This window comes from Schistocerca piceifrons, chromosome 2 (genome assembly GCF_021461385.2).
Source record: "Schistocerca piceifrons isolate TAMUIC-IGC-003096 chromosome 2, iqSchPice1.1, whole genome shotgun sequence".
NCBI classification, from domain to species: domain Eukaryota; kingdom Metazoa; phylum Arthropoda; class Insecta; order Orthoptera; family Acrididae; genus Schistocerca; species Schistocerca piceifrons.
Window position 1 is genome coordinate 176,592,246 of NC_060139.1, and position 27,587 is coordinate 176,619,832.

Consider the following 27,587-nt stretch of genomic DNA (forward strand, 5'->3'; position numbering starts at 1 on the left):
TGATTTTATACAAAATTATTACTTTATTGGTCTTTTGTATGCACGTAAATCTCGGTTTGGATAAAGGCTATGTATTTTGCTATACATGTATCTAAAGAAGAATAAAAGACTATCAAATTCTCCATCATATGAAGAGCTACTGGCAGTCACTAGCTCTACAAGGAATTGATGTATGGCCTCCACTGTTGCCAGATACCATCGTGGACTTCCCTTCTGATGGCGCCAAAACTGTGACAGCCTCGACTGAAGAATTACACATGGCAGTGCTGAAACAAAAATTTAAAACACTACAATATCAGTCATGAAAAAACCCAGCTGGTGATACATTAATGACCACTGTGATAATTCTATTCAACTTCCCAAGCTTTTTATAAATATGAGATTGGCTGTGACCAATACATCTATTTCAAATCAACTGCTTCAGAAAAAAATTGCTCTGTTCACATAACCTAAATTCTACATGATAAAAGTTGCTCCTATTGCAACGTAACAGACGCTTTTCGTCACTAGATAAAACTGTGCTTTAAAGTATCCATTGCTATCCATATTAATGCTTTCTCTTATATTTACTTTGTCAGCTTTGTTTGTGTGTTCCAAGATTTCCTATTTCGTTTGTCTTTCAGAAATTATCCCCAGCTCTGCTAACATATACTGAAAGTCAGAACCACATCTTACTCACATTGACATAATAAGATTTGTGGGGGATGGCTTCAGTCAACAAATCCTGCAAGCCTGGTAAGAAATTACAGCCCAACTTGTTTTTGACACTTTTTAGAGAAGCCTACTTTGAAGCAAGTGATGTATCTCAATTGATGCAGGAGATTAAAATACCTTGCTTCTGATTACCTGTTTCACTTAAAAGATAATGTTTTAATTAGCACCAATTAATTAAAATAATGATAAAGACATATCAATAACTTTTATAATACTCTGCCATGACAAACTCCAATTAAAGTTGTGTATTCCTCTCATCAAATAGAAATGTATGATGTGCATCACAATAACATTGTTTGATTTTTTATTCTGGCACCTTTCTAGTGTTTTTTGTTTTATTATGTTTTAGTCTGTTCACCCCTTTTGATCCAATTCAATCGAAACATTATAAACACAACTTCCCTGTGACCAGAACCAGCAATTTGTGAGGGATTCCCAATGTCATTTGGAGGCACTTGTACTATCTGTATTATTAGCCATCAACATAGCTTAAATTTATACAATACTTAATTCCAATCATAAGACAGTCATAATCATCCATTACAGTAAATTTTACAATATCACCATGACCTTTAATCCAAATACACAACATATCACCAGGACTTAATTTACATGTTCATTTTGAACAGATGCAAAATTTCTTATCAACGACGACAGATGCACTAGCAGAGGCAGAAAAAACCAAACAGTCTCGGACAATAACACTGTCTTATAGGCAACAACATCTTGAAGAGGCAAATTTTCTAAAGCTTCAATTCCTTACGTATTATTCTTGTGAATAGGAACTACAGCTAGGGTAATGAAATTTTGATGACAATGAACATCAATGGAATTTAAAGTGAAGGCAACTTACAACTGCAAAGAAATGTGTGACAAGCAAATAGCTATTAATCTTAACATCTTTTTCTGTAGATGTTAGGACACCACCTGTACACATGGTGTACTGTAACATGTTGTGGCATCTCAGCAAATGAGCTGTTATGTGACCAAGACTGTTTATATCGCAGCGCATCTACTGGCTGATGCAATCGAGCTTACAATGCACGGAGAGTTCTCCACAGCAGCAGCTACATAAGTTTAGACCCGCTGCTGCCTTGGTGCACTTTTCTCAGCTCCAGGACAGTGCGTTAAAAGAGCTTACGTAACTATCAGATACATAACAGCTCATTTGCCAAATGCTGCTACATCACACAGTTCACCTTGTGTATAGGTGGTGTCCTACCATCTACAAATAAATTTATGATGTAGGTATTACGTACAATTTTGCTACATCTACCACAACTTATCAAAAGTTGTTTTCAGGTCCAGCATTTCTCAATGGTTTTGAGTTCGATTTCAATTTATTCTTTATTGATGTAGACGGTGGTCAAAATTGGGTTACCCTAGAATTTATTTTGTGTTGACAAGAATAAGATGAAAGGAATTACAACTTCGGGAAATTTCCCTCATCATGATGTCATCGCCTACAAGGCACTGATGGTGTCAGATTGGGCACATTCTGCCTTCACTAGTGCATCTGTTGCCATTTATGAACCACTGTGTATTCATTCAACACAAATGTGTACATTAAATCCTGATGATATGCTGTCTATTTACAGTAAAGGTCATGGTGTATTGCAAAGTCTACTATGATGGGTGATTGTGCTTTATATACTTCATTTTAATAAATAAAACTACATATTGATCTTGTCAAACACCAAGATGTAATTGCCTCTTTTCATTTGCAGCCAATCTGGGCCCTCAGCACAGTTTCCTGTTACCTGTGGCTCCCTCTGGGTGCTTAATAGACTGTGTAAGCTGTTGCAATGTGCTGTCCTTGAGTTTATGACTCCCCTTACGAAACATTGTAATTCTGACACAGGTCTGGCCTAACGTCATGGTAATGAAATCATTGGCTATTAGCACGAAAGCAGCAGTCGCAACTGAAGGTAATTATTTTTGGTAGTAGCACTTATGTGAGTGGCTGTCCTGATGAGAATCTTGACAGACACTTTAGCAGACAATAGATGTTCATATGTTTCCACAATTGCACTACATGATTTTTGCATAGGGCAGCACTGACTCAGTGAGGCAGCAACATATTTCAGTTGTTCAGAGCACTGATCTCATGTTGTTAATGTGCAGAACAAAAACATTCAAACAAACAACCACAAGATTAAGCATATCCACAGTACCAGTGAATTTGGGTCTATATTAATACCAATTAAAATTAAACAAAAAGTTGATATCACCACCACTATTCTCCCTCTCCCCCCCCCTCCTCTCTCTCTCTCTCTCTCTCTCTCTCTCTCTCTCTCTCTCTCTCTCTCTCTCTCTTCCCCCCCCCCCCCCACTCTCTCTCTCTCTCTCTCTTCCCCCCCCCCCCCCCCCACACACACACACACACACACACACACACACACACACACACAGAGAGAGAGAGAGAGAGAGAGAGAGAGAGAGAGAGAGAGAGAGAGAGAGAGAGAGAGAGAGATTCTAAGGTGGAAATGGAATTAATAAAAGGCTTCAAGGAAAGAAAATGAACCTGGCAGGAAAAAAAGTAACTCAATATTTTACCTCTCAGACGAGGATCTTTGTAAATTCCTCGACTTTGATTCCATGTGCTATCAATAAAAACAGCTCTTGTGACAGGTAAATTGCCTTCTTTTATGCTCCATGTACTTTTTGTATCATCCAGTACATTGCTGTTCGCAGATCTGAAATGAAAAGGAAACAGGAAACTATGATTAATTTTAATCAGTTACGAAAAGCCTATGATCTACCTACAAAAGAAAAAGTATAAAAATCCTGGATGGTATGTTACAATATCGTGAAAAGGAAAGTTGCTACTCACCATATAGTGGAGATACTGAGTTGCGAATAGGCACAACAAAATACAGCTTTCAGCCAGTACAGCCTTCATCAGAATTAAACGGCAAACACACACATACACATAAACCAAACGCAACTCACACAGTGGGGTGTGTGAGAGTTGTATTTGTGTGAGTGTGTGTGTGTGTGTTCACCATCTAATTCTGATGAAGGCCTTACTGGCCGAAAGCTATATTTGTGACAGTCTTTTTGCTGTGCTTATCCACAATTCAGCATCTCCGCTATATGGTGAGTAGCAACTTTCCTTTTCACAATACTGTTAGAAGTACAAAGGGACTTCAAAAATTCAGTTACACAAGCTGTCCCATGCTAAGACCACCGTGCAGCAAGAGTGGCACATTGTCAGAAGACAATACACATTCTGAGTTTTCTGCAGACACATTTCTGCTATGGTATGGTTAACAGGTGCATCATAGTGTGGGACAAAAACGACATGGCAACTTGAAACATACTCCAAAGCTAAAGTATTGCTGAAAGTATGATTCTTGTGGGCAAAACCTCTAAACTGCACACAGATTACCCATGAGATTCTGGCAGTATGTAGACCACATGCAATGTCGGTGTCCAGCCACAGTGAAATGGTGCGAACAATTTGACCCAGGCTGCACAGACATGGATTAAGAGTCCACATCTTGCAACATGTGATTTCCATCTTTTCAGCAAGCTGAAAAAACACTGGGAGGGGGGGAAGGGTGCAAGGAGAGAGATTTTAATGTTATTTGGCCTACAATAATAACATGTAATTTACTTTTTGAAGTACCCTCGTATATGGTTTATTTGTGTGTGTGTGTGTGCACGCGCGTATTTTCCTTAATGTACAATGAATGCGAACAATTCCAATTTATATCATATATTATTCAAAAGCTTTAAGATCCTCTCAGTATAAACCCTGGTCTTTTAATCAATTAACAGTTCAGCAATTTGCCATTCCTCCCATGAACAATGGATCTTGCCAAGGTAGGGTGGCTTGAGTGCCGCAACCACATAGACAGCCATAACCATAGGTGCAACCACAATGTAGAGACATCCGTGGTACAGTCAGACAAACACGTCGCTGTTGATGAGGGGCAGCATCCTTTTCAGCAGTTGCAAGGGGAACAGTTTGGATGATTGACTGATCTGTCCTTGTAACATCAGCCAATATAGCCTTGCTGGTACTGTGAATGGTTGAATGCAATAGAAACTACAGCTGTTACTTTTCCCGAGAGCATGCAGTCTTCTGTATGGTTACATACATACTCTAGAACTGTAGCAAATGTGCTCCAGTTACATGGAATGAAGTATCTGATTGAGAAAATACAGGTACACAAAAGAAAATTGTATGCTGGAACGACACATCAGCACAGGCCTAGTATATGGACATGGAACTGTGTGTCTAAGAGTTTGCTGCTTATCATACCAAGGGTCTGTCTACTCTCCTCCTCCTCCCCCCCCCCCTCCCCCTCCACGTCCCATGTTCTTTCAGTAAAAAATAACCTTTTTATATAAACGTATGGTTCGCTCTCAACAGTGCTTAGCGCTACATAGATAGTATGGTACAATATATTAAAAAAAACAAAGGAAAAAAATTACTTTTTCACGTTGTACACTTGGTAACGAATAGCTGTATTTATGTTACCAAGGTAAACACATATGAACAAAATTAGGGTTTAATCTTAGTTTAATTAAACAATAATAAAAAACTAACATTATATTAGCCAAATGCTGGCTTTCCCCTCTGACAACCATGCCTCCATCCTTGCTACCCTCCCTGTTTTCCTTTCCCTGTTGCTTCATAACCTGGGTTGTGGGTAACTGAATCTACTTTCCCTTCTTCCCTTTCTTTCCCCTCTCTCCTCCCTGATGAAGGAACGAAGTTCCGAAAGCTAGGAATGTAAATTTTCTGTTCTGTTTTGTGTATCTATCGGCTGTACTGAGCTGAAGTAAGTACTGGCCAGCCCCTCTATCTCTTTGATAGTATCTGTTTCACATCTTTCATCATCTATGACAGATTGGTTGGTTAGTTTAAAAGAGGGGGGAAAGGGACCAAACTACGAGGTCATTGGTCCCTTGTTCCTAATTTAAAAAATGCCACAAGTGTAAGAATAAAACAGACAAGACATATAACACAAAACTGAAAGAAAGGGAAGACCACAAGAACAAAGAAAAGGCAACGAACACTAAAAGGAACAAAAGAAGACAAGAAAACAACAGAGATATGCTAGAAACAGTTAGAAGAGAGTAAAACAAGGAAGCAGATTACAGTGGCTGGCCGATCACGAAAATAAGAAGGAAAAGCCAGCCACCCTGCAACACATTAAAACTTCCATCCTAAAAGCACTAGGGTCGAGGACACAGAGGGACAAAGGACATGTGCTAAAACTCAGATTGAATGATAAAACCCACCCTCACGGATGAAACATAAAACCAAATCAAGGCATTGTCTGCAAAAATCAATGATAACGAGTCAGGCAACCAAAGATCTACATCTACATCTACATCCACATCCATACTCCGAAATCCACCATACGGTGCAAGGCAGAGGGTACCTCATACCACAACCAGCATCTTCTCTCCCTGTTCCACTCTCAAACAGAAAGACGGAAAAATGACTGCCTATATGCCTCTGTACTAGCCCTAATCTCTCTTACCTTATCTTTGTGGTCAGTCCACGAAATGTAAGTTGGCGGCAGTAAAATTGTACTGCAGTCAGCCTCAAATGCTGGTTCTCTAAATTTCCTCAGCAGCGATTCACGAAAAGAACGCCTCCTTTCCTCTAGAGACTCTCACCCGAGTTCCTGAAGCATTTCCGTAACACTCGCGTGATGATCAAACCTACCAGTAACAAATCTAGCAGCCCGCCTCTGAATTGCTTCTATGTCCTCCCTCAATTCGACCTGATAGGAATCCCAAACACTCGAGCAGTACTCAAGAATAGGTCATATTAGTGTTTTATAAGCGGTCTCCTTTACAGATGAACCACATCTTCCCAAAATTCTACCAATGAACCAAAGATGACTATCTGCCTTCCCCCACAAATGCCGTTACATGCTTGTCCCACTTCATATCGCTCTGCAATGTTACGCCCAAATATTTAATCACCGTGACTGTTTCAAGCGCTACACTACTAATGGAGTATTCAAACATTACAGGATAATTTTTCCTATTCATCTGCATTAATTTACATTTATCTATATTTAGAGGTGGCTGCCATTCTTTACACCAATCACAAATCCTGTCTTAAGTCATCTTGTATCCTCCTACAGTCACTCAACGATGACACCTTCCCGTACACCACAGCATCATCAGCAAACAGCTGCACATTGCTATCCACCCTACCCAAAAGATCATTTATGTAGATAGAAAACAACAGTGGATCTACCACACTTCCCTGGGGCACTCCAGATTATACCCTCACCTCCGATGAACACACCATCGAGGACAAAGTACTGGGTTCTATTACTTAAGAAGTCTTCAAGCCACTCACATACTTGGGAACCAATCCCATATGCTCGTACCTTAGTTAGGGGTCACAGGGCAGCCAAAGAAGGACAGAGCAGAATAACATGGGCCACTGTCAACCAGGCACTGCACCGACACTGAGGTGAGTCTTCACGGCGCAGGAACTAGCCATGGGTCGCCCAGGGATGGTCAATGCGGAGCCAGCATAGAACCACGAGAGGTCCTCATCGAGGACTTTCACAGATTCATGGTCCCCTTAACGGCTCACAGTTTGTTGTGCGTACTGAGATTTTGCAATTCCGTCTCCCAAAGCTGAAAAACCTTGCGGCATAATAATGAACGCAGGTCAGTTGCAGGGATGCCCATCTCCAGAAGTGGTTTCCGTGTAGCCTGTTTGGCCAGCCTGTCAGCAAGTGCATTTCCTGGGATTCCAATGTGACCAGGGGTACAGATGAACACCACTGAATGACTGGACCGTTCCAGGGCATATATGGACTCCTGGATGGACGCTACTAAAGGATGATGAGGGTAGCACTCGTTGATAGTTTTCAGGCTGCTCAAGGGGTCAGTACATAAAAGAAAAGACTCCCTTGGGCAAGAATGGAGATATTGAACTGCACGAGAAATGGCCACCAGCTCTGCAGTGAATACACTGCAGCCATCGGGTAAGCAATGCTGGTCAATATAGCCAACGTAAGCAAAGTCAACGCGACCATCAGCCACCGACCCGTCAGTGTAAACCACTTGAGAGCTCCGGAACACACTAAGAATCGAGAGGAAGTGACAGCGAAGAGCCACACAGTTAAAGGAGTCCTTAGGGCCATGCACAAGGTCCAGATGAAGCTGCGGCCGAAGCGTACACCATGGAGGACCGTAAGTAGAGGTGATAAAGGGAAGGACTCCAGTTCAGAGAGAAGGGAGAGGACGCGAACTGCAATCATTAGCCTCGACCTCAGCCGCCAATACGGGAGACGGACTGCCACAGGCGGGAAAAGGAGACGGTACTTCGGATGTTCAGGAGAACTACAAATGTATGCTGCATAACTGGCGAGCAGTTGTGCACGTCTCATCTGCAATGGAGGGACCAGTACGCTGGTCACCAGACACATCCTAAAAGCTCCTGTCACCAGTTGAACCCCACAGTGGTGCAGCAGTACGAAATGCAGAAGTCGTCTGCCTACAGAGACGGTGAGACAGAGGGCCCGACAGCTGCTGCTAGACCATTAATGGCCACTAAAAATAGAGACACACTTAATACAGAGCCCTGCGGAATTCCATTCTCCTGGATATGAATGGAACTATGGGAGGCACTAACTTGGACACGGAAAGTACAGAGCAACAGGAAGTTTCAGATAAAATCAAGAGCAGGCCCTGGAGACCCCACTCATACAATGTGGCAAGGATATGATGTCACAAGGTCGTGTCGTATGCTTTATGTAAGTCAAAAAAGACGCCAACCAGGTGTTGGCCGCCCTGACATGGAGCCAGTAGGCCACGCGACTCCAGGACCCAACCCAAATGCAGACATACCATATGTTCCAGCAGATTACAAAGGACACTGGTGAGGCTGATGGACTGATAGCTATCCACATCAAGCGGGTTTTTACTGGGTTTGAGCACTGGAATGATGGTGCTCTCCTGCTATTGCAATGGAAAGACACCATCGCACCACATCAAGTTGAAGATAACGAGGAGATGTCGTTTCTAGTTAGATGAGAGATGTTTAATCATCTGGCTGTGGATCCGATCAGGCCCAGGAGCTGTGTCAATGAATGAGAGGACGTTCCCTTCCAGCCACCATTTGAGAGTGCGAAAGGCTGGGGGGTAATTCTCCGGCGCAGAAGCTTGAGCAAAGTGCTTGGCTATCACGTCTGCGTCGGTAGATAAGACGCCATTTATGGTAACACCAGGAAAACCTGTTGGGATCTAGTACCCAAAAAGACGTTTAATCTTTGACCAGATGTGGGAAGGTAACGTATGGTACCCAATGGTCGAGACGTAGCTCTCCCAACACTCCTGCTTCGGTTGTCTGAGAAGTTGGCGAATGTGGGCACGGAGCAGTTTAAAGGCTATGAGGTGCTCCAGGGAATGGTGCCACTTATGACGCTGTAGAGCTCGCCAACACTCTAATTTCTTTAGCGACTTCCGGTGACCACCACAGGACTGCCTAACACCTCAGGCACCCTAAAGAGTGAGGGATCGCGTTTTCTGCTGCAGAAACAATTGTTGTAGTCACTGCTCAACCATCACATCGATGTTACAGTGTGCAGGAGATTCAACAGTGACAGCAGAGGTGAAAGTTTTCTAGTCCGCCTTGTTTATAGCCCATCTGGGCAGGCATCCATGGGTCTGACACAGGGGCAGTGACAGGAAGATGGGGGAAGTGGTCACTACCACACAGGTCATCATGTACTCTCCAGTGGATAGATGGGAGAAGTTCTGGGCTCCAAATTGATAAATCAATGGCCAAGTAACTACCATGAGCCACACTGGATTGTGTGGTGGCCCCAGTATTTGAGAGGCAGAGGTCGAATTGGGCCAGTAAAGTTTCGACATCTCTGCCTCTGCCATTAAGCACAGTGCTACCCGACAAGGGGTTATGGGCGTAAAAATCTCCCAAAAGTAGAAAAGGTTTAGGTAGCTGATCAATCAGTGCAGCTAATACATTCAGGGGTACTGCATCATCTGGTGGAAGATATACATTGCAGAAGTTATTTCCTGCATCGTCCTTATTCTGACAGCCACAGATTCAAGAGGGGTTTGAAGGGGCACAGGTTCACTACAGACTAAGTCTACGACATAAACGCAAACTCCACCTGACACTAAATTATAGTCGCTACGGTTCCTGCAATGTCCCTTATAGCCATGGACGGCAGAGGTCCACATTGCCGGGAACCAGGCTTCATGGAGGCCAATGCAGATAGCAGGTGTAAAGCTTAGCTCAGCCAAGCGGTCGAAAAAACCACCACAATTTCACTGCAGGATGATATCGTCATGAGACTGGGAAGGCATGGAACATTTAATGAGTTAGTTTACGCCTCAGAGTCACCAGCTGCCACCGACTTATTGCCTGAGCAGTCTATATCCATTGTGTCTGATGGTCTGGCAAGATCTAGGTCAATAGCGGACACTGAAATTTCCACCCCATCCTCAGATGCAGAGCTTGTAGGCAGTGATGTTGTGGGTGCCAACACAATTTCTTTGGTCTTCGGGGTTTTCTTTTTGGGTTTCTCTCGCTGCTCCTTGGTTTTCCCTGGTTGGGAGGACTTCACTGGCTCAGTCTCCGGGATTGAGGATGAGCGTGAAGCCTTACGACCAGCTGCTTTTGGGCTCTTCAGCCACTGGCGGGTGTCATCTTTCCCACTAGCAGAAACCTGGGAAGGGAGTGACCCAAGAGACCCCTTCCTAGCGAGAGAAGCCTACGACGACTTACGCTTCTCCGACTTAGAAGTGGGGATGGACGTCCCAGATGGTTGGGGGGGTGTTTGCTCCCGAAGTAAGTGGTGCAAGAGCAACAGGGAGGGAAATGCCCCCCACCATCAAGGGGGCAGCTGTAGTCTTCCGGCTCTGAGAGATGACTGGTGCTGGTGGAGCTGATGGTGCCAGAACTGTTGTAGCGATGGCGTAAGATGATGTCATGAGCACAGGATGCAGGCATTCAAATTTTCTCTTAGCCTCAGTGTAGGTCAGTCGGTCCAGAGTCTTGTACTCCATGATTTTCCTTTCTTTCTGGAGAATCCTGCAGTCTGGTGAGCAAGGCAAATGGTGCTCACCACAGCTGACACAGATGGGAGGCGGGGCATGTGGGGTATTGGGGTGCGATGGGCATCCACAATCTTTACATATGATTCTGGAAGTACAGCAGGAAGACATATGGCCGAACTTCCAGCACTCAAAGCATCACATCGGGTGGTGCCCAGACTTCAAAAGAAGGTCCCTGTGAAATATGATACCCTGGACCATATTTAAGCTCTTTATGGGGCATGATGGTTACAGAAATATCCCCCAGCTTGTCACAAGCAATTAGCACCTGTGACTGGGCAGAGGATGCTGTATTGATCAAGACTGAAGCACATCTCATTTTGGACAAGCCCTCCACCTACCCAAACTTGTCCTCTAAATGCTCAACAAAAAACTGAGGCTTCATCATCATGAAAGATTCCCCATCAGCTCTCGAACATACAAGGTACTGAGGCGAATAAGATCCACTGCTATCCTTAGCCTGACGTTACTCCCATAGTGTGGCCAGGGAGGGGAACAATTTGGGGTCATACTTCTGTGCACTGAATTGAGCTCATGAACGCTTACAGACTGCTGGTGTTTCACCACCAGCAAGAGATGATGGACTACGCTTCATCGTGTGTCATCCACCCTGATGCCACCCACTCCGACTAGAGCTCTCCCCACAGGTGCCACCCAGTTGATATTCAAGTCTTTTGTACTGACTCCCACCACAGAGACCTAGAAAACCTCAGCTTGACATTCATCACCATCTCAATCCTGCTTGTAGCCACAGCCTATACCAAACGTGGATGACCTAAAATCTCACATCAGCCCCAACCTGATTTTGGACTTCAAAGTAAGTACATCATGATCCATATGATATGGTTTACAAAAAACTCACATGACAATTTCTAGAGTACCACTCGGCAGTCCAGAACCCTTACTGGGATTGGATAATAGAAGAGATAGATAGATCCAATGAAGAGCTGCCTGTTTTGTCAAGGCTTCATTCAGTCAGTGCAAGAGCACTGGAGAGATTCTCAACAAACTGCAGTGGCATACATTACAAGGGCGGAAATGTGTCACACAGAGGTTTACTGTTAAAATCCCAATAACATATGTTTCAAGAAGAAATGAGCAAAGAATTTGTGCAGGGGCTTACCACCAGTTTCTCTTCCCACGCACCACTACTATACACTGGAAGGTGACACACAGAGTATATACGTATAACAAAGAAAACAATCAATTTTTAACAATATAATGTAATTGGATAGACGAAAAGGCTACTCACCACGTAGTGGCAGAATATGGTATATGACACGTCTTGGCAGACACTATGCTGCTTCTGCACCCATCTTGACATGCCCTCTGCACCCTCCTACCACCATCTATACCAGCCCTGTAACTGGCAAATCATATGCTATCAAAGGGAGAGCAACCTGTCACACAACACGTCATATACCAGCTGTTATGTGAACACTGTTTGGACTTTTACATTGGCGTGACTACCACCAAATTAAGAGTTAGGATGAATGGGCATAGGGTGTATACCGGCAACACACAATATCCTGTTGCAGAGCATGCTCTACAACTTGACAATCATGACCTCAGTGCCTGTTTCACCACATGCACCATTTGGATCTTCTCCCACACACCAGTTGCTCAGAACACTGCAGGTGGGAACTACCACTACAACATGTCCTTGGTTCTCGCCACCCACCTGGCCTTAATTTATGTTAATTTCTTCCGTGTCAGCATTTCTTCACGGTAACTATTCCTTTCTTCACTCCATGTTAGTTTTCTGTATCTATCATTTGTTACCTGTCTATTTTTTGCTGTGCCCCTTCCACCCTCTTATATACAATGCACTTAGCTTTTCACTCATATTAACTCATACATGATGTTTTAGCAGTAATATTTGTCTTGCATATTACCATGTCTTCCAACTCTACTTAAGCTGTCAGGTTTTCAAATCTCATCTGGTGCAGTCCCCAGTCATCGGCCTTTCCTTCTCATCCGGTCCAGTAAGTCTCCCCAGACCCACAATTCTGGGTAACTTTTCTTAAATCTATCCCTTTTCCTAGACCTCTCCAGTCCTTTTCCTTCACCCCTCTTCCTTCCCCTTCAACCCTTCTGCTTGAAGAAGGAGCCACTGACTCCAAAGACTTGCCTAATTATAACCTCATTTTCTGTGTGCCTAATTATAACCTCCTTTTTGTGTGTGTTCTACCGTTGCTTGGTGAGTAGACATTTTATCCATTCAATTACATTACAGAGTATATATGTAGATGTATTAAATCAAAACAATGACTTCTGTGACTTCATAAACAATTGATGGATGGTGCTGTGTCCTTGCAAATATATCCCGAGTTCTCAAATGATGATAAAAGCAAATGTTCTTTGGATTTGTCTTTTATCAGTGAAATTTTCATCACTCAAAGTTTTTGAACAGAAATTTTTTACCCAAGTATTAAAAGGGGTAGGACTAGTCTTTAAACCAGTTGTTGACAAAATTTTGATTCATTCCTCTCAAGCTAACAAATGGTTACTATCATAGTGCCAACTTGTAAGCAAATAGCCCTCTTTCAACCTTGACATCAGGCTACTACCACAGACCACTCTGCCACAAAAACTCAGTTTCCAAAAAATAATGTACAAACAAAATACAAATTTTCACTATTTTATTCTATCTCTGTTTGTGGACAAAAGATGACACACACCACACCACCATTACGTTGCAAGTCAAGGTCGAGATCCTGTGTCAGTTGGTTCAACCAACTTTCCACAAATATACAGTTGCTTATCAATGTCTGTGAGAAAGAATAAATTTAGCTCCATCACCACGCAGGATACTTACCTTGGTTGTATGAAGAGTTCTTCAATTGTAGATGCTGCCTTTCCTGGATATACAAGAACGACCTGTAATAATGATGATGATAATGATAAGGATAGATAAAATTTTAAATTTAACAGTTTTAAACATGGCTGTTACTCAGCAACCGTATACTAGTTTCAACATACGATTATACAGCCAATCGATTGCAAATAACCATTAGGTACATTGACCTAGATTTCCACACCTACTAAGGGTGCCTTTATCAGAATGAAATTTTGATAAATTCTACAAAATAATACATAGAAATTGAGTATGACAAAAAACACATTAGCCAAGGTGACTGAAATAAGCAGATGTCATACAGGAATGCGCCATTACTGCACCCAAATTCCTATACGAAATCTGTGTATTTAGGTCCCCCTGCCTGCCTTTACATTTTTGACATATAGTTTAGTTACTGTGATGACTCCCATGTCATTTGCAGATGACCCTGATATGAAATAAATACATAAAATTTAAAATTTTTTCAACATAGGATTATACAGCCAACCGGTTGCAAAGAACTGTTAGGTACTTTGACCTAGGTTTCAACACCTGCTAAGGGTGTCTTCATCAGAATGAAATTTTGATAAATCCTATAAAATAGAAAATTAAGAATGACAAAAAACACGTTAACCAAGATGACAATTTTCAAAGCGTACAAAGGTTACTTACGTAAAATTACATTGCTAAAAAGCAATGGTCAGAATTTAGCAGCTATGCCCAAGTCAAAAGTGAAATAAAACATTCCAGCCTTCGCCACATGTACCTAGACAGGAACAACATTAGACTGACTGGCTCAGTGGCTTACATTGCTGCCATGAAAACAATACAAGTTGCACTACCAATCAGGAGCGGACAGTGACATGAGCCCATTTGAAACACTACATCATAAATAATTGAAAAAATGACAGTTAATTTTAGAAACAAAATATAAAGGAAGAGAGCTTAATGTCATTTTGAAAGCACACAGTACTCAAGCAGATTAAGTAAAACTAACAGATATCTGTTAGGCTTTACAGAAATTACTGTTACGTAAAGGACAGAAAGATAAGAAAAATTTTACAAACAGCTGTACAATCCAAAAAGTATTTGCATGAAGGTAACTTCAGTAGCACATATCTTTGAGACTCAAAGAAAATAATGTTTCGGAACCAGGAGCAGGAAAATGTAGTGAATAGAGCAATCAAAATTTCGCAAGCAGTGAATTAAACCATAGAAAACATTTTTGTTATATAGTTGAAACTGTTCATTGAGGATGAATATGCCTGAAAATCCCCAGTTCTTTGAGCCTGTGATCTTTCTTTTCTCTATCTAAAGGGAAATTTCTTCAACGCATTTTGGTTTGTGTCTGGAAATTAGCAGATGATAACCAAAAGTGGAATTATGTACATTAGTGCCTCTTTCTCCCAACAAATGTTCTTTGTACCTGACACTAAGGCTTTCCAGTTTGTCCTATATGGACACACATCATAAGTGATTTTATACACTCCTGAATTGCGTATAGGAGCTACTGTGAACTTGAAATTATGAATGAAATATTTTTGCAAGTTATCGTTCGAGGAAAAGGTAACTTCGAATTCCATATTTTTTAATCAGAAGATGACAAATTTGATACAAAATAGAGCCTAAAAATGGAATCAAGAAAACATTTGTACTTCTTACTTTGAGAAACAGCACTGCTGCCGAAGTGGTCACTTTAGTGTCAGTTTCGACTTTGAAGATCTTGTCAGCTAACATGATATCATAGCCGTTATTAACTGCAATAGTTTTTATTACATTCATCTTTTCATTAAGCTTTTCAGGTGACAAGGTACAGAAACCGCATGATGATGCTGAATGGAAAAATGCTTTCTTATGGGAATGAGGATGCGCTGACTAACAGGCACAATTTGATCTGTATTGCTGGCTTTTTGAAAAACACCAAAAGAAATTCTGTCATTGTCAATAGCAACAACCGAGATCCAAATAATTAATCTGACAGTTATTATTATCTAATTCTCATATGAAGCTGATTTTTTCATGAAGACTATTAAAAATCTCAAACAAACAGTGAATTCCTTCCTGCATATGATTAAAATGCCTATATGTACCAACCATATGACAAAATACCAAGATCATCAGCTGAAAAATTACTGAAGAATGTCTCATCCAAAAAATTAATGAAAATATCGGCCAAGATGCCTGCCAGTGGATTGCCCACTGACAAGTCATCAGGCTGATGGCAATGTCTGCCAGTGGAAACAAAATAGTTGTCTTTTACTATATTCTTAGCAAACGAATTAGGTCAGTGATTTGCTCATCAGAAATATCTTTTTAAAAAGTATGTATGTTTTTTTCAACAATGTCAATGGTGGTTTGAAGAGGTACATTAGTATACAGTATAGGTTCGTGATATCTAATAAAAACAATTTAGTGTCTTGGTCACACTGCAAATCTTTGATTTTACTGACTGGATGTTGGCTATTGATGGCAGAATAATTATTTCTAAAAATAAATGACTTTTTTTATTTTTTCTTGAAGAAACCTTGCTAAATTCTTTATATGCACAGTTCATACTGTTCACAATCAGAAGTATTGGATGGTGACTTTTATATACTTTAGATTGGGAACTCAACATCTGGGACCAGTGGATTCATATTAATAAGATTTTTATATGACATGGTTTGAGCAAATGCATAGTGCTGTTAACAGCAAGTCTAATTACTTTTTATATCATGGAGGAACGGATCCTCATCTAGCTCCAAAACATTATTCACATCAAAAATTGTAATGTTTTAGACTCATATTCATTCTGAGTAGCAATGATTTCAGCATTCCCTTTGTCAGACTTCATTACAGAGCACTGTTTTCTTTTTCAGCTTGGCATTAATATTTTTAATCAATTTCTTATCAAGATCATATTGACAGGAGGTTTTAACTGCATGTTTCTAAAAACTTCTACATAAATCATGAGCAACCCTTATTTTTCCAAGAACCGAATACTTTGACTCTATCAAAGTAGACACTTGTCGACAAACATTAAGTTCTCTTCCTTTATATTTTGTTTTTAAAATTAACTGTCATTTTTTTCAATTATTTCTGATATAATGTTTCAAACGGGAACATGTCACCATCTGTTGTTGATAGGCGGCATGACTTGTATTGTTCTCATGGAGGCAATGTAAGCCACTGGGCCAATCAGTCTGGTGTTTTTCCTAGCTAGGTACATGTGGTAAAGGCTGGAATGTTTTATTTCACTTTTGACTGGAGCACAGCTGCTAAATTCTGACCACTTTATTTTTGCAATGTAATTTTATGTAAGTAACCTTTGTACACCTTGAAAATTGTCATCTTGGTTAATATGTTTTTGTTATGCTTAATTTTCTATGTATTTTATAGGAATTATCAAAATTTCATTCTGATGAGAACTCCCTTCTTAGTAGGTGTTGAAACCTAGGTCAAAGTACCTAAGAATTATTTGCAACCGGTTGGCTGTATAATCCTATGTTGAAAAAAAAAATTAAATTTTATTGATTTACTTCATATCAGCATCACCTCCAAGTGACATGGTAGTCATCCAGCAACACAAGCAAAATCAGTAGCTGAAAATATACAGGGTGTCCTAAACTATATGTCAAAAATGTAAAGGCAGGTAGAGGGGGCCTAAACATGCAGATTTCATATAGGACTTTTGTGTGTGGTAATGACACAGTCCTGTATGATCTCTGTTCATTTCAGTCCCCTCTAACTGCCATTGCAGTTTTGACATATAGTTTAGACCACAGAAAAATTTAAAGTATGCTCTCTATGGATTGGGCAGGTGGTCAGCCATGGACTTGATGAAGGAACCATCCCACCATTTACCAAGACTGTGGACTAAATTTTATTTAAACATTACAACAATATTTCTGCACTGATGGAAAAATTAAATTAACAATATGGTAACTATAATGGAAAATATCTTCAAAATGGTGCATCTTCACGTTTTTGCAGGGTAAAGACTGTTCCATAAAATTTCAGGTGTGCAGTCACAGAAATTCAGTTTCTTCTTCTAATAATTTGGCTGAATACCATCCAGCCATCTTCAGAGTGAACTAAGGTGACTAACACTCCTTTTAAACTTGAGGACCCAATCACTGCAGATGCAGCCACAGCTACACAAGGTGCCAGAGACGTTGATAGGCCGCAAAGAAGTGTAACATATGCATGGAATTTAAATCTATGGCTGCGCAGCCGATCCGTACGGTGATATTGATGTGTCACAGAGAGCTGTACCATCGCGATGATTTTGTGATTTAATTACAGAAACTGCCGGATTCCATGATTTGTCCAAGCTGAAGCCACTATCTCTATTAATTAAGTTTGTCGCCAACGGATTTTCAATTGCTTCTTTCACTACTGAGTCCCAGAAAGATAAAGTCGAGGATAAAATTTCGACATTATCATACACCATAGAATACCCAGTGTCAATACAGTGTTCTGCCACTGCAGATTTATTAGGCTGTAAGAGACGGGTGTACCTGCGGTGCTGTGTGCACCTCTCCTGGACTGTACGTGTCGTCTGTCCGATGTATGAATGGCCACACTCACAGGGGATCTTATAAACCCCACCATCCTATTTTTGCTGAAAGGCTTTCCACATACGGCAGGAAAGCCATGGATTTAAAACTTTCCGTGTCTTCGTCCGCTTTTCTTATGCCCACTGTTGATTTCATTTGTAGTGTCTTATGTATCTGCTGTGGAGAGTACCCACTGGCTTCAAAAACTCTTCTCAGGTGTAGAAGCTCATCTTCCAGACTGCTCTTGTCAGCAATGATGTGTGCTCTGTGTACTAGAGTTCTGAGTGCACTCATTGTCAGCGAAGGATGCTGGCAGCTATTTGCATTTAAATATAAATCCGTATGGGTTAGTTTTCGATACACTGCATGTCCCAAAGTGCCATCATCTTTGCGCCGTATCAACACATCCAAAAATGGAAGGCATCCACCTTTTTCAATTTCCATTGTGAATTGAATTTGTCTGTGGATAGAATTCAGATGATTTAAAAATTCTTTCAGCTCGTCTTCATCACAGGGCCACACTACAAACATGTCACCAACATACGTCCAAAACACTGTAGGTTTCAAATTAGCAGATTCCAGCTCTTTCTCCTCGAAGTCCTCCATAAAAAAGTTGGCCACCAAGGGTGACATAGGACTACCCATGGCGATACCATCAGTCTGTTCATAAAATTCATTATAGAATAAAAAATGTCAAGGTCAAAACATGTTCAAATAAAGCTGAAATCTTTTTATCGAAAGTCTTTCTAATGAGAGAGAATGATTCCGAAAGAGGAACCTTTGTGAACAACAACACTACATCGAATCTGATTAACATATAAGAATTTTTCAGTTTGAGTGATTTCAGTTTGTCAATGAAGTCCACAGAGCTACATATGTGATGAGCGCATTTTCCCCACCAGAGGCCTTAATAACATCACTAAGTGTTTGGCACAATCATAGGTTGGAAAGCCGATGTTACTCACTTTCGGGTGTAGAGGAATACCATTATTGTGGATCTTTAGAAGTCCATAAAGCCTTGGAGGAATTGGGTTTCAATCTTCACACAACTTCTGGTGGAAGGGGGGAGGCATTCAGAAGCAAAGCAGTCTTCCTTACCACCTGGTTGGTGGGGTCTTTACTGGAGTTCCGGTATCTGCTGTCACTCAGTAAACTGTTCATTTTTTCATGATAGTCATCATAAGACATTAAGACAGTGGCATTACCTTTATCAGCTGGAAGAACCACTGTCTCAGAATCCTGGTGGAGTTTACACAATGCAGCCCTCTCTGCCACAGATATGTTAATCCTTTGTGGGTGAGTCTTCATAACTGCTCGACAAGTTTCGCATCTTACTTGTTCTGCTGACTGCAGTCATTCATACATCGGACAGATGACACGTTCAGTCCAGGAGAGATGCACAGAGCACCACAGGTACACCCGTCTCTTACAACCTAATAAATCTGTGGCAGAGCACTGTACTGACACTGGGCACTCTATGGTGTACGATAATATCGAAATTTTATCCTCGACTTTATCTTTCTGGGACTAAGTAGTGAAAGAAGCAACTGAAGTTTGGTTGGCGAAGAATTTAATTAATAGAGATAGCAGCTTAAGCTTGGACAAATCATGGAATTTGGCAATTTCTGTAATTAAATCGTAAAGACTTCCCGGCGGTACATCTCTCCATGACACATCAATTTCACCGTGTGGATCGACTGCGCAGCCATAGTTTTAAATTCCATGCATATGTTACACCTCTTTGCCACCTATTGACGTCTCTGGTGCCTTGTGTACCTTGGGCAACATCCGCAGTGGTTCGACCCTCGAGTTTAAAAGGACGGAGCAAGTGCTGGAGCGTTAGTCATCTCAGCTCACTTTGAAGATGGATGGATGGTATTCAGCCAAAATGTTAGAAGAAGAAACTGAATTTATGTGGCTACACGCCCAAAATTTTATGGAACATCTTCCAAATTAATCATCTGCTATATTCGTCAAATCCTCCTTGTGTTTCAGACCAAAATGTTCAGAGATGTATAATTGTACACTTCGCAAATGAAAAACACACTACCCTACGGCTATGATACCAATGAATCAGACAATCCGTACGAACACCTGAGTGTAGGCTCAGTCATGGGTAAAACACGCAGTAGTTTTTGGTTTATTGGTAGAATAATGGGGAAATGCAATAAATCTACATACACAAGTTGGCTTACAAATCACTCGAGTGACCCATTCTAAGAATACTGCTCAAGTGTGTGGGACCTATACCAAACAGGACTAACGTGGAATATTGAATGTATATACAGATGGGCAACACGAATGGTCACAGGTTTGTCTGACGCATGGCAGAATGTCACAGAGATGCTAAAGAAACTGAACCGGCAGACTCTTGAAGATAGGTGTAAACTATCCCAAGAAAGCCTACTTCCAAAGTTTCAAAAATTGGCTTGAAAAGATGACCCTATGAATATACTGCAACCCCTTATGTTTGCAGCACACACAGAGGGATTTAAACAATCATTCTTCCTATGCCCCAAAAGTGAACAGAGTAGAAAGAAACCCTAACTGGTACAATGGGACATATGCCCTGTCATGCACTTCACAGTGGTTTGCGGAGTATAGATGTACATGTAGCAGAAAAAAATGCAATAAACATCTACATAATTTCTAAGTTTCAGGTCAGTCCTTTCCACTTTTGTAATAATACTGTCACTTCTTCAGTTTGGCTAATACTTCTTTATTTTGTAATCCACAATCATGCTTCATTTTACTATCCTTCAACAACAGAATGTTCATAGAGGTTTTACTTAACAATCTGCCCTTTTCTGTAGATTGATGGTAAAAGAGATTCCACCATTATTATTATTATTACTTAAGGGTCAATATATAACATCATAAAATACATTCCATTGTTGCAGCTTTCTGTCACATAGTACAAGCCCATCACTTAAATTCTTCTATGACATGCATTCAAATTATATCACTTTCAATGTTTTTCTCAGAACTGGAAACAGACAGAGACATACAGTTTGTTTTAAAATATGCATGCACTCATTGTGAGTGTGTGACAGAAATGGTAGCATTGTACAGTAAATCATGCAGAACTCTAGCGGCAGTGGTGAGAGTGAGAACTGTTTTTGAGAATTAAAATAATGTTTTCATTACAGGAATAGCTTGTAATAATTCGTTTCTTCCATTTGTGTCCTGTGACACTGATTGAATTTCACTGCCAGCTGAGTGAGATATGTAGTGAGGGTGTCATGAATGTGTCTAACGTACAATCATGGGTGTGACAGTTCAAAGAAGGCAGAATGTTGTGTGGCGACAAACCAAGACAATGTCAGTCTCACACCAGTCAGTCTGATGACACGATTGAGTATGTGGAGAAATTTGTTTTGGAGGATTGCAAAATGAGTGTGAAACACATTGCCTTCAAAGTTGATATTTCCATAGGATGTGTGCACACAATCCTGCATGAATATCTAAAAATTTGGAAAGGGTCCACAAGATAGGTGCCACGAATGCTGACAGATGACAAGGCTGTGCATGTGGCACATTGCTGGCAATGTTGACATGTAACCAAGGCAAGAATAGGACTTCCTTTTCATCAATTGTGACAATGTATGAGACATGCAAGATGTTTTTCAATCATGAATTGAAGCACCAGTCGGCTCAATGAAAGCACATGCACTCTTCGCCGCTAAAAACCTTTCAGGTAAGTGCCAGTGCTGAAAAAATTAAAGTGGCCATATTCTGCGACAGCAATGGCATAAACCTTGCTCATTCTGTTTCAAAAGGCACTACGGTGACAGGTGCATCCCACCAAGATGTTTTGAAGAATAAGCTACCTACAGCATTTCATGCTGAAAAGGCTGCACGTGTTCTCTTTCACCAAGACAACACACCACCCCATCAGGCGAACGAGACACTGCAGTTTCTTCTTATCAACAACGGTGAGGTGATTTCCCGTGCTCTCTAGTTACCCGAGCCATCTCCTATAGACTTTTGGTTGTTTGCAGTAATGAAACACATACTCCACAGTCGCATATTAACACTACTGCATCAGCGATTTTCTGGTGATCAAACCAGACTCCTAAAGAAGCGTTTGCAATAGCTATGGAATCACGGTGTTGGTGTGAAAAAAGTTTATGGCTGAATGGAGATTATGTTAAGAAGTGACAAGTTTCACTGTTTTCGTATGATTAGTTTGTAACAGAAAAAAACCTGAGATGTTATAAGTTGAAGGTACCTAATAACAGCTTACATATGTGATTTTATTTCCTAGATGACAAAATTTAACCTGTTTCGTAAGTGCTCCTCCCAGCTCTAATATTTTGTACAGTATTTTTCTTTCTTATGTCGTTCCTCAATACTTTAGCTTATTCTTAAAATGAAATCTGTTGGCAGTTAACCCATTAACTTGTAAGAGTTGTAATGAATTTTCTTTTTGCTTTTTTGTACAACTTATCTTTCTGTACACATCAAAGCTATTTTTAGCTCACAAGTAATAAAATCACCACAAGTTTTCTACACTGACATGTTCATTATGAAACAGACAGCTCCTTGAATTATTCCCACAGCCACTCTTAAATAGCCAATCACCATACAATTTCCCTTCCACTTGTTTTTGTTTAAAATCCCTTGTAATGGAATTCACTATTAATTTACAAGAAGAGCAAGACTGTTTTCAACAACAAGTAATAGGAACCAAATGAATAAAGCCATTTATGGATGAAGTTAAATATTCAATACTAGTCACCGGATCTGACCTGTGGTGTACAAAACATTCAATAACATCATAAACAACATTGTGACTATATATGGGCAAAGCTTCAGATTAGACTGTCACCACAACCAAGTCTTCGACTCTTACATTCTTTGCTTTTGCCAACTCATAATTAAATCTCACCTTCCAACTTAATCTAGAACTTGGGCTAAACTAAAGATCAGTCTGTGTCACTACACCTAGGTTTCTTGCTTTCACATTTGCTGGTTTTGTCAACTAACAACTGAATTTTGAGAATAAGCACCAAAAAGGTAACATCACCGCAGCCATTACATTACATCGCTGGTCAAAGTCGACAACTAGAATTGAACATCCCTCTTGACCCCCCACCCAAATTACCGTTTTTAAAAATGTTTGTTCTGTAGCATTCAGACAATTTTAAACCACTGCACGCAGGATTATGACTACGCCAGAATGAGAAAGCAGGTAAATTGCACACTATACCGATTGTCCAATGTCCAGCAAGTGACAATTTATAGCATCAGCGCATATGTGGAAGCCCAAGTTTCACAGGAAACAAAACAATATAATACTAAATCAAGAGGCTGGCATGGTAAATACACCTGAAAATGTAGTTTACCTTCTCTTCCTCTTCATAGTGTGGTATATCTGGATACGTGTAAATCTTTACGTCATCTGGAGCAAGAATTGCAGCATGTGCAGCAGTACTTTTCCCATCAATTTCACGTGCATGTTTTATTATATCAACCTTCACCGGCAACTGTAAAATGCATCTGATTAGTGCTTCAAAGAAATAACTAATGCATTTTGAATCAGTAACTGTAATAACATTATAATTATTATTATATATTTTTGGATTTCTGTAAAAAATTTAAATCTGTTGCATTACCAACTATTTTCATATAAAATAACTATAGTACATTCCTGTCTGTTGTTACACTGGAAATACGGAAGCGTCCGATCCCGCCCATCTGCTTTGACCCATGACGTCACAAATATAGCGGAAACAAAAACAAACACACACACTTTCCACAAGAAGCCTAATGACACTAACGGGACAAGCGTGGGAAATGGGGTGTTTTGGGTGGGGGGGCAAACTAAATATAAACAAATTTAGATGCCTTGTGTAGCTACAACATGTAAGTGAAGACAGCCATGCATGAATACCCACCCACCTCCCCAGGGGTCGTAACCCCTGCAACCCATAGAACATAAAGATGCTTCAGTAGCTGATTAGTGTTTTTTGTCTTTTTTTTTAAAAAAAAAAAAAAAATCTCACGGGATAGAACGAACAGATCAGAAAGATAAATATAATAAACTAAAACAGAAATTGGAGGAAACAGATAATTAAAATAAGTAATAAGCGTTTTTAAATTTTAAAAAAAATCTCACGAGATAGAACGAACAGATCAGAAAAGGAAGTAAAATAAGATGAAAAAGAACTGGAGACAGCCACACTCAAACCAAACTCCGCGCCGTCATGACGTCACACACGACAACACCCTTACGTCACGGGTCAAAGCCGATGCGTGGGATCGGACGCTTCTGTCGACCCTGTTACACTGTCACAACTCAGTCATTAATGGCTAAACAGGAATTCAAGATGTCAGAACCTTATACTTTGTATGTTATGGAATAAACTTCAGCATTTAAAATAATTTTTTTACATGACAGGAAATTGCTATTTGAATTGTATGAGAAAGCTCTCCACAGGCATAGTGCAAAAGTCTACTCAAATAGTTTTCACGTATAGCCACAAATGTGAGCAGAAGATCGAAGCATCATATCCATATATGTGCGTGTGTGTGAGTGTATACCTGTCCTTTTTTCCCCCTAAGGTAAGTCTTTCCGCTCCCGGGATTGGAATGACTCCTTACCCTCTCCCTTAAAACCCACTTCCTTTCGTCTTCCCCTCTCCTTCCCTCTTTCCTGATGAGGCAACAGTTTGTTGCGAAAGCTTGAATTTTGTGTGTATGTTTGTGTTTGTTTGTGTGTCTATCGACCTGCCAGCGCTTTTGTTCGGTAAGTCACCTCATCTTTGTTTTTATATATAATTCTTCCCACGTGGAATGGAAACAGTCCACATGGGAAGAATTATATATAAAAACAAAGATGAGGTGACTTACCGAACAAAAGCGCTGGCAGGTCGATAGACACACAAACAAACAAACACAAACATACACACAAAATTCAAGCTTTCGCAACAAACTGTTGCCTCATCAGGAAAGAGGGAAGGAGAGGGGAAGACGAAAGGAAGTGGGTTTTAAGGGAGAGGGTAAGGAGTCATTCCAATCCCGGGAGCGGAAAGACTTACCTTAGGGGGAAAAAAGGACAGGTATATACACACACACACACACACACACACACACACACACACACACACAAATATATATATATATATATATATATATATATATATATATATATATATATATATATATATATATATATTCGTCAATACAATGCTTTTGTTGGCTTCAATTTGAATGCTGCAGTTGCATTCATTCTATAACTTCTACCTTAATTTTGTACATATGGGTACAGCATTTACACTTTTAGCCTAACTGGTGAACTGATGCAGCGTATCGTTCAACATGTGGCCAACTTACCAACACAGTCAGCAAAAATGTTGTACTGATGAGGATATAAATACATCACAACAAGTGAAGATGTGTACAAGATCAAAATGTGTCTTGGGATGAATAAAATTCGATAAAAAGTGGCCAGCTGCTCTATATCTCCACAAAACTGCTTGTATGTTGGCGCTTATTAGCACTAAGCTCTTCAGCTGTGAATATTTATATATGAATAGCTGGTGTACTGTATCCAAGGCACAATTTGATTTTCTATTTTGGTTCTTTCACATATTCTTGTATATACACAACTTCCTGGTGTAGGTAGCAACACAAATAGCAGTAAAGTTTTATATGATGATCAGTGGAAGTGGTGGGCTAATACGTATAAGCTGCTGTGAGCACTGTTAAGTAGTTGAAAATGTTACTGAAGATGTAACTTGTTCATAAAATGAGATATTTACACTCAGCTACATGACACACGCTAGTCACTAAATGTAATAACTCTGAAAAATGTTTGGCTTGTAAAATATCACTGAACACAAGCTAAGCAGTACAAACTGGACACACTTTTGGAACAATATTTGTGTCTGGTGAATGATACAATTTCCAATGGAATAAACAATGTATGCCACAGAAGAAATCGTTTAGTATTAAAGTAGTTACTCATTTTTATGCTCTCGCCAACAAATGATAATTAAACAATTAAAGTGACTAGGCCTAGGCTAAAAATGTGCGAAGATTTATGGAAATTTATGGAAATCTCCAATCCGATTCATTTATGGAATCAGGCAGTATGGTAAATTATAACACCACTGCTCATCGCTGTAATTATTTAATGGTGTGATAATCTGCTCACCTTTACCTTAGGAATGCGAGATTGTAACTCATCAACCGCAATATAACATGTGTAACAAAAATATTTTCTGGACTTCCCGCACATACTACAGCTGCTTCGCTCATCGATATCGTCCAAAATCATCCAGTTACCTATTTTCATACCTTCGAAAGGATCATCGTCCGGGGCAGGGTGAAACTTCGGATTCATTTTCGTTTCTGAATGTATACGGAATGGTAACAGGTTTGTGTTGGGGTTCTACAATAACACTTCAATCAGCTCACAAATAAGGACGACAACACGAATGCTACACCTACTGTACAACCGCAAATACATTAACTGTAAAAACTATCGCTCACACCAAAACACAACAACACATCACCGTCTCTGGATATTCGATCAAGGTATTTAGCAATATTCCACAGTCTAACATAACAGTCGCGACACTTCGCCTCGATTTTGTTGCCTACAGCGCCAGCAGCGCCCCAAGCGGCTGGTAGGTTGAACTGTGAGTTCGGCGCGATCGTGAAAGCAAATAGTGATTGTTTATTTTGATTTATACAATGATTTTTACCATCGAGAGCGTTTTTAGCGCAACAAATTGCAGCAACAACAGGAAGAAGACACCACAGCTGTGTCTTTTTAGGTTTCCTAAGGATCCTGAGAGGTATATACCATCATGTTACTAAATTGTATCGTCAGGATTCACTTGCAAACTATACGTGTATAAATGATAAATGTTTCGTTTTGGGAGCAGAAAATGGCTAGTTAATAGCAGACGATAAGACCTTATGAAGAAAGACCCAGTTTACCTGTATAATAATATTAGGTTTTGTCCGCTACATTTCGAAGAAAACCAGTTCATGAACGCAGACAATAACAAACTCGTGTGGAATGCAGTACCCACACTGTTTGACATCCCAAATAAGCCACTTCTACTGACGATGAAGAGGAAACTGCCACAAAGATTCGACAGTCAATCTAAAGCTGTAGAACAATCGTATGACACAGAAGCAGCCAGTTCAGCTCTCCATGTATCAGTGCAAGATTCGTGCGAATCGTTACCACAGACGTGCTTTGACGATAAAGTGGTTAGATTAAGTGCAGCTGTTCGTGTCTTACAAAAGCGTGTGAAGTGTCAGATTGTGCAGATCGAGCGAAACTATTACGGGACAAGGAAAGTGCCTACAGACACATTGTTTGAAAATTATTCAAATATTTGGTTTTTCGTGAAATGTAATGTAATCAGCTCATTATAATGTTTTCAGCATATTTCTGCCAC

The 27,587-nt window shown here is 40.4% G+C and overlaps 1 protein-coding gene across 3 annotated transcripts; it reads right to left on the bottom strand.

Annotated features, from left to right (window-relative positions):
* On the bottom strand, nt 1-26,762 carry LOC124776607 (tRNA-uridine aminocarboxypropyltransferase 1). Of its 3 annotated transcripts, none has more exons than XM_047251677.1 (5): nt 26,470-26,762; nt 23,514-23,654; nt 13,607-13,668; nt 3,271-3,410; nt 1-266 (listed from the first exon to the last, which is right to left on the bottom strand). In XM_047251677.1, exons 1-5 carry the CDS (start codon nt 26,482-26,484, stop codon nt 19-21), a joined length of 606 nt encoding a protein of 201 aa, XP_047107633.1. In that variant the 5' UTR covers nt 26,485-26,762; the 3' UTR covers nt 1-18. The 3 variants fall into 3 exon arrangements, with proteins under 3 accessions (XP_047107633.1, XP_047107632.1, XP_047107631.1); XM_047251676.1 differs by having other exon boundaries at nt 26,333-26,762; XM_047251675.1 differs by having other exon boundaries at nt 26,327-26,762.
* Nucleotides 26,763-27,587: the final 825 nt, after the last annotated feature.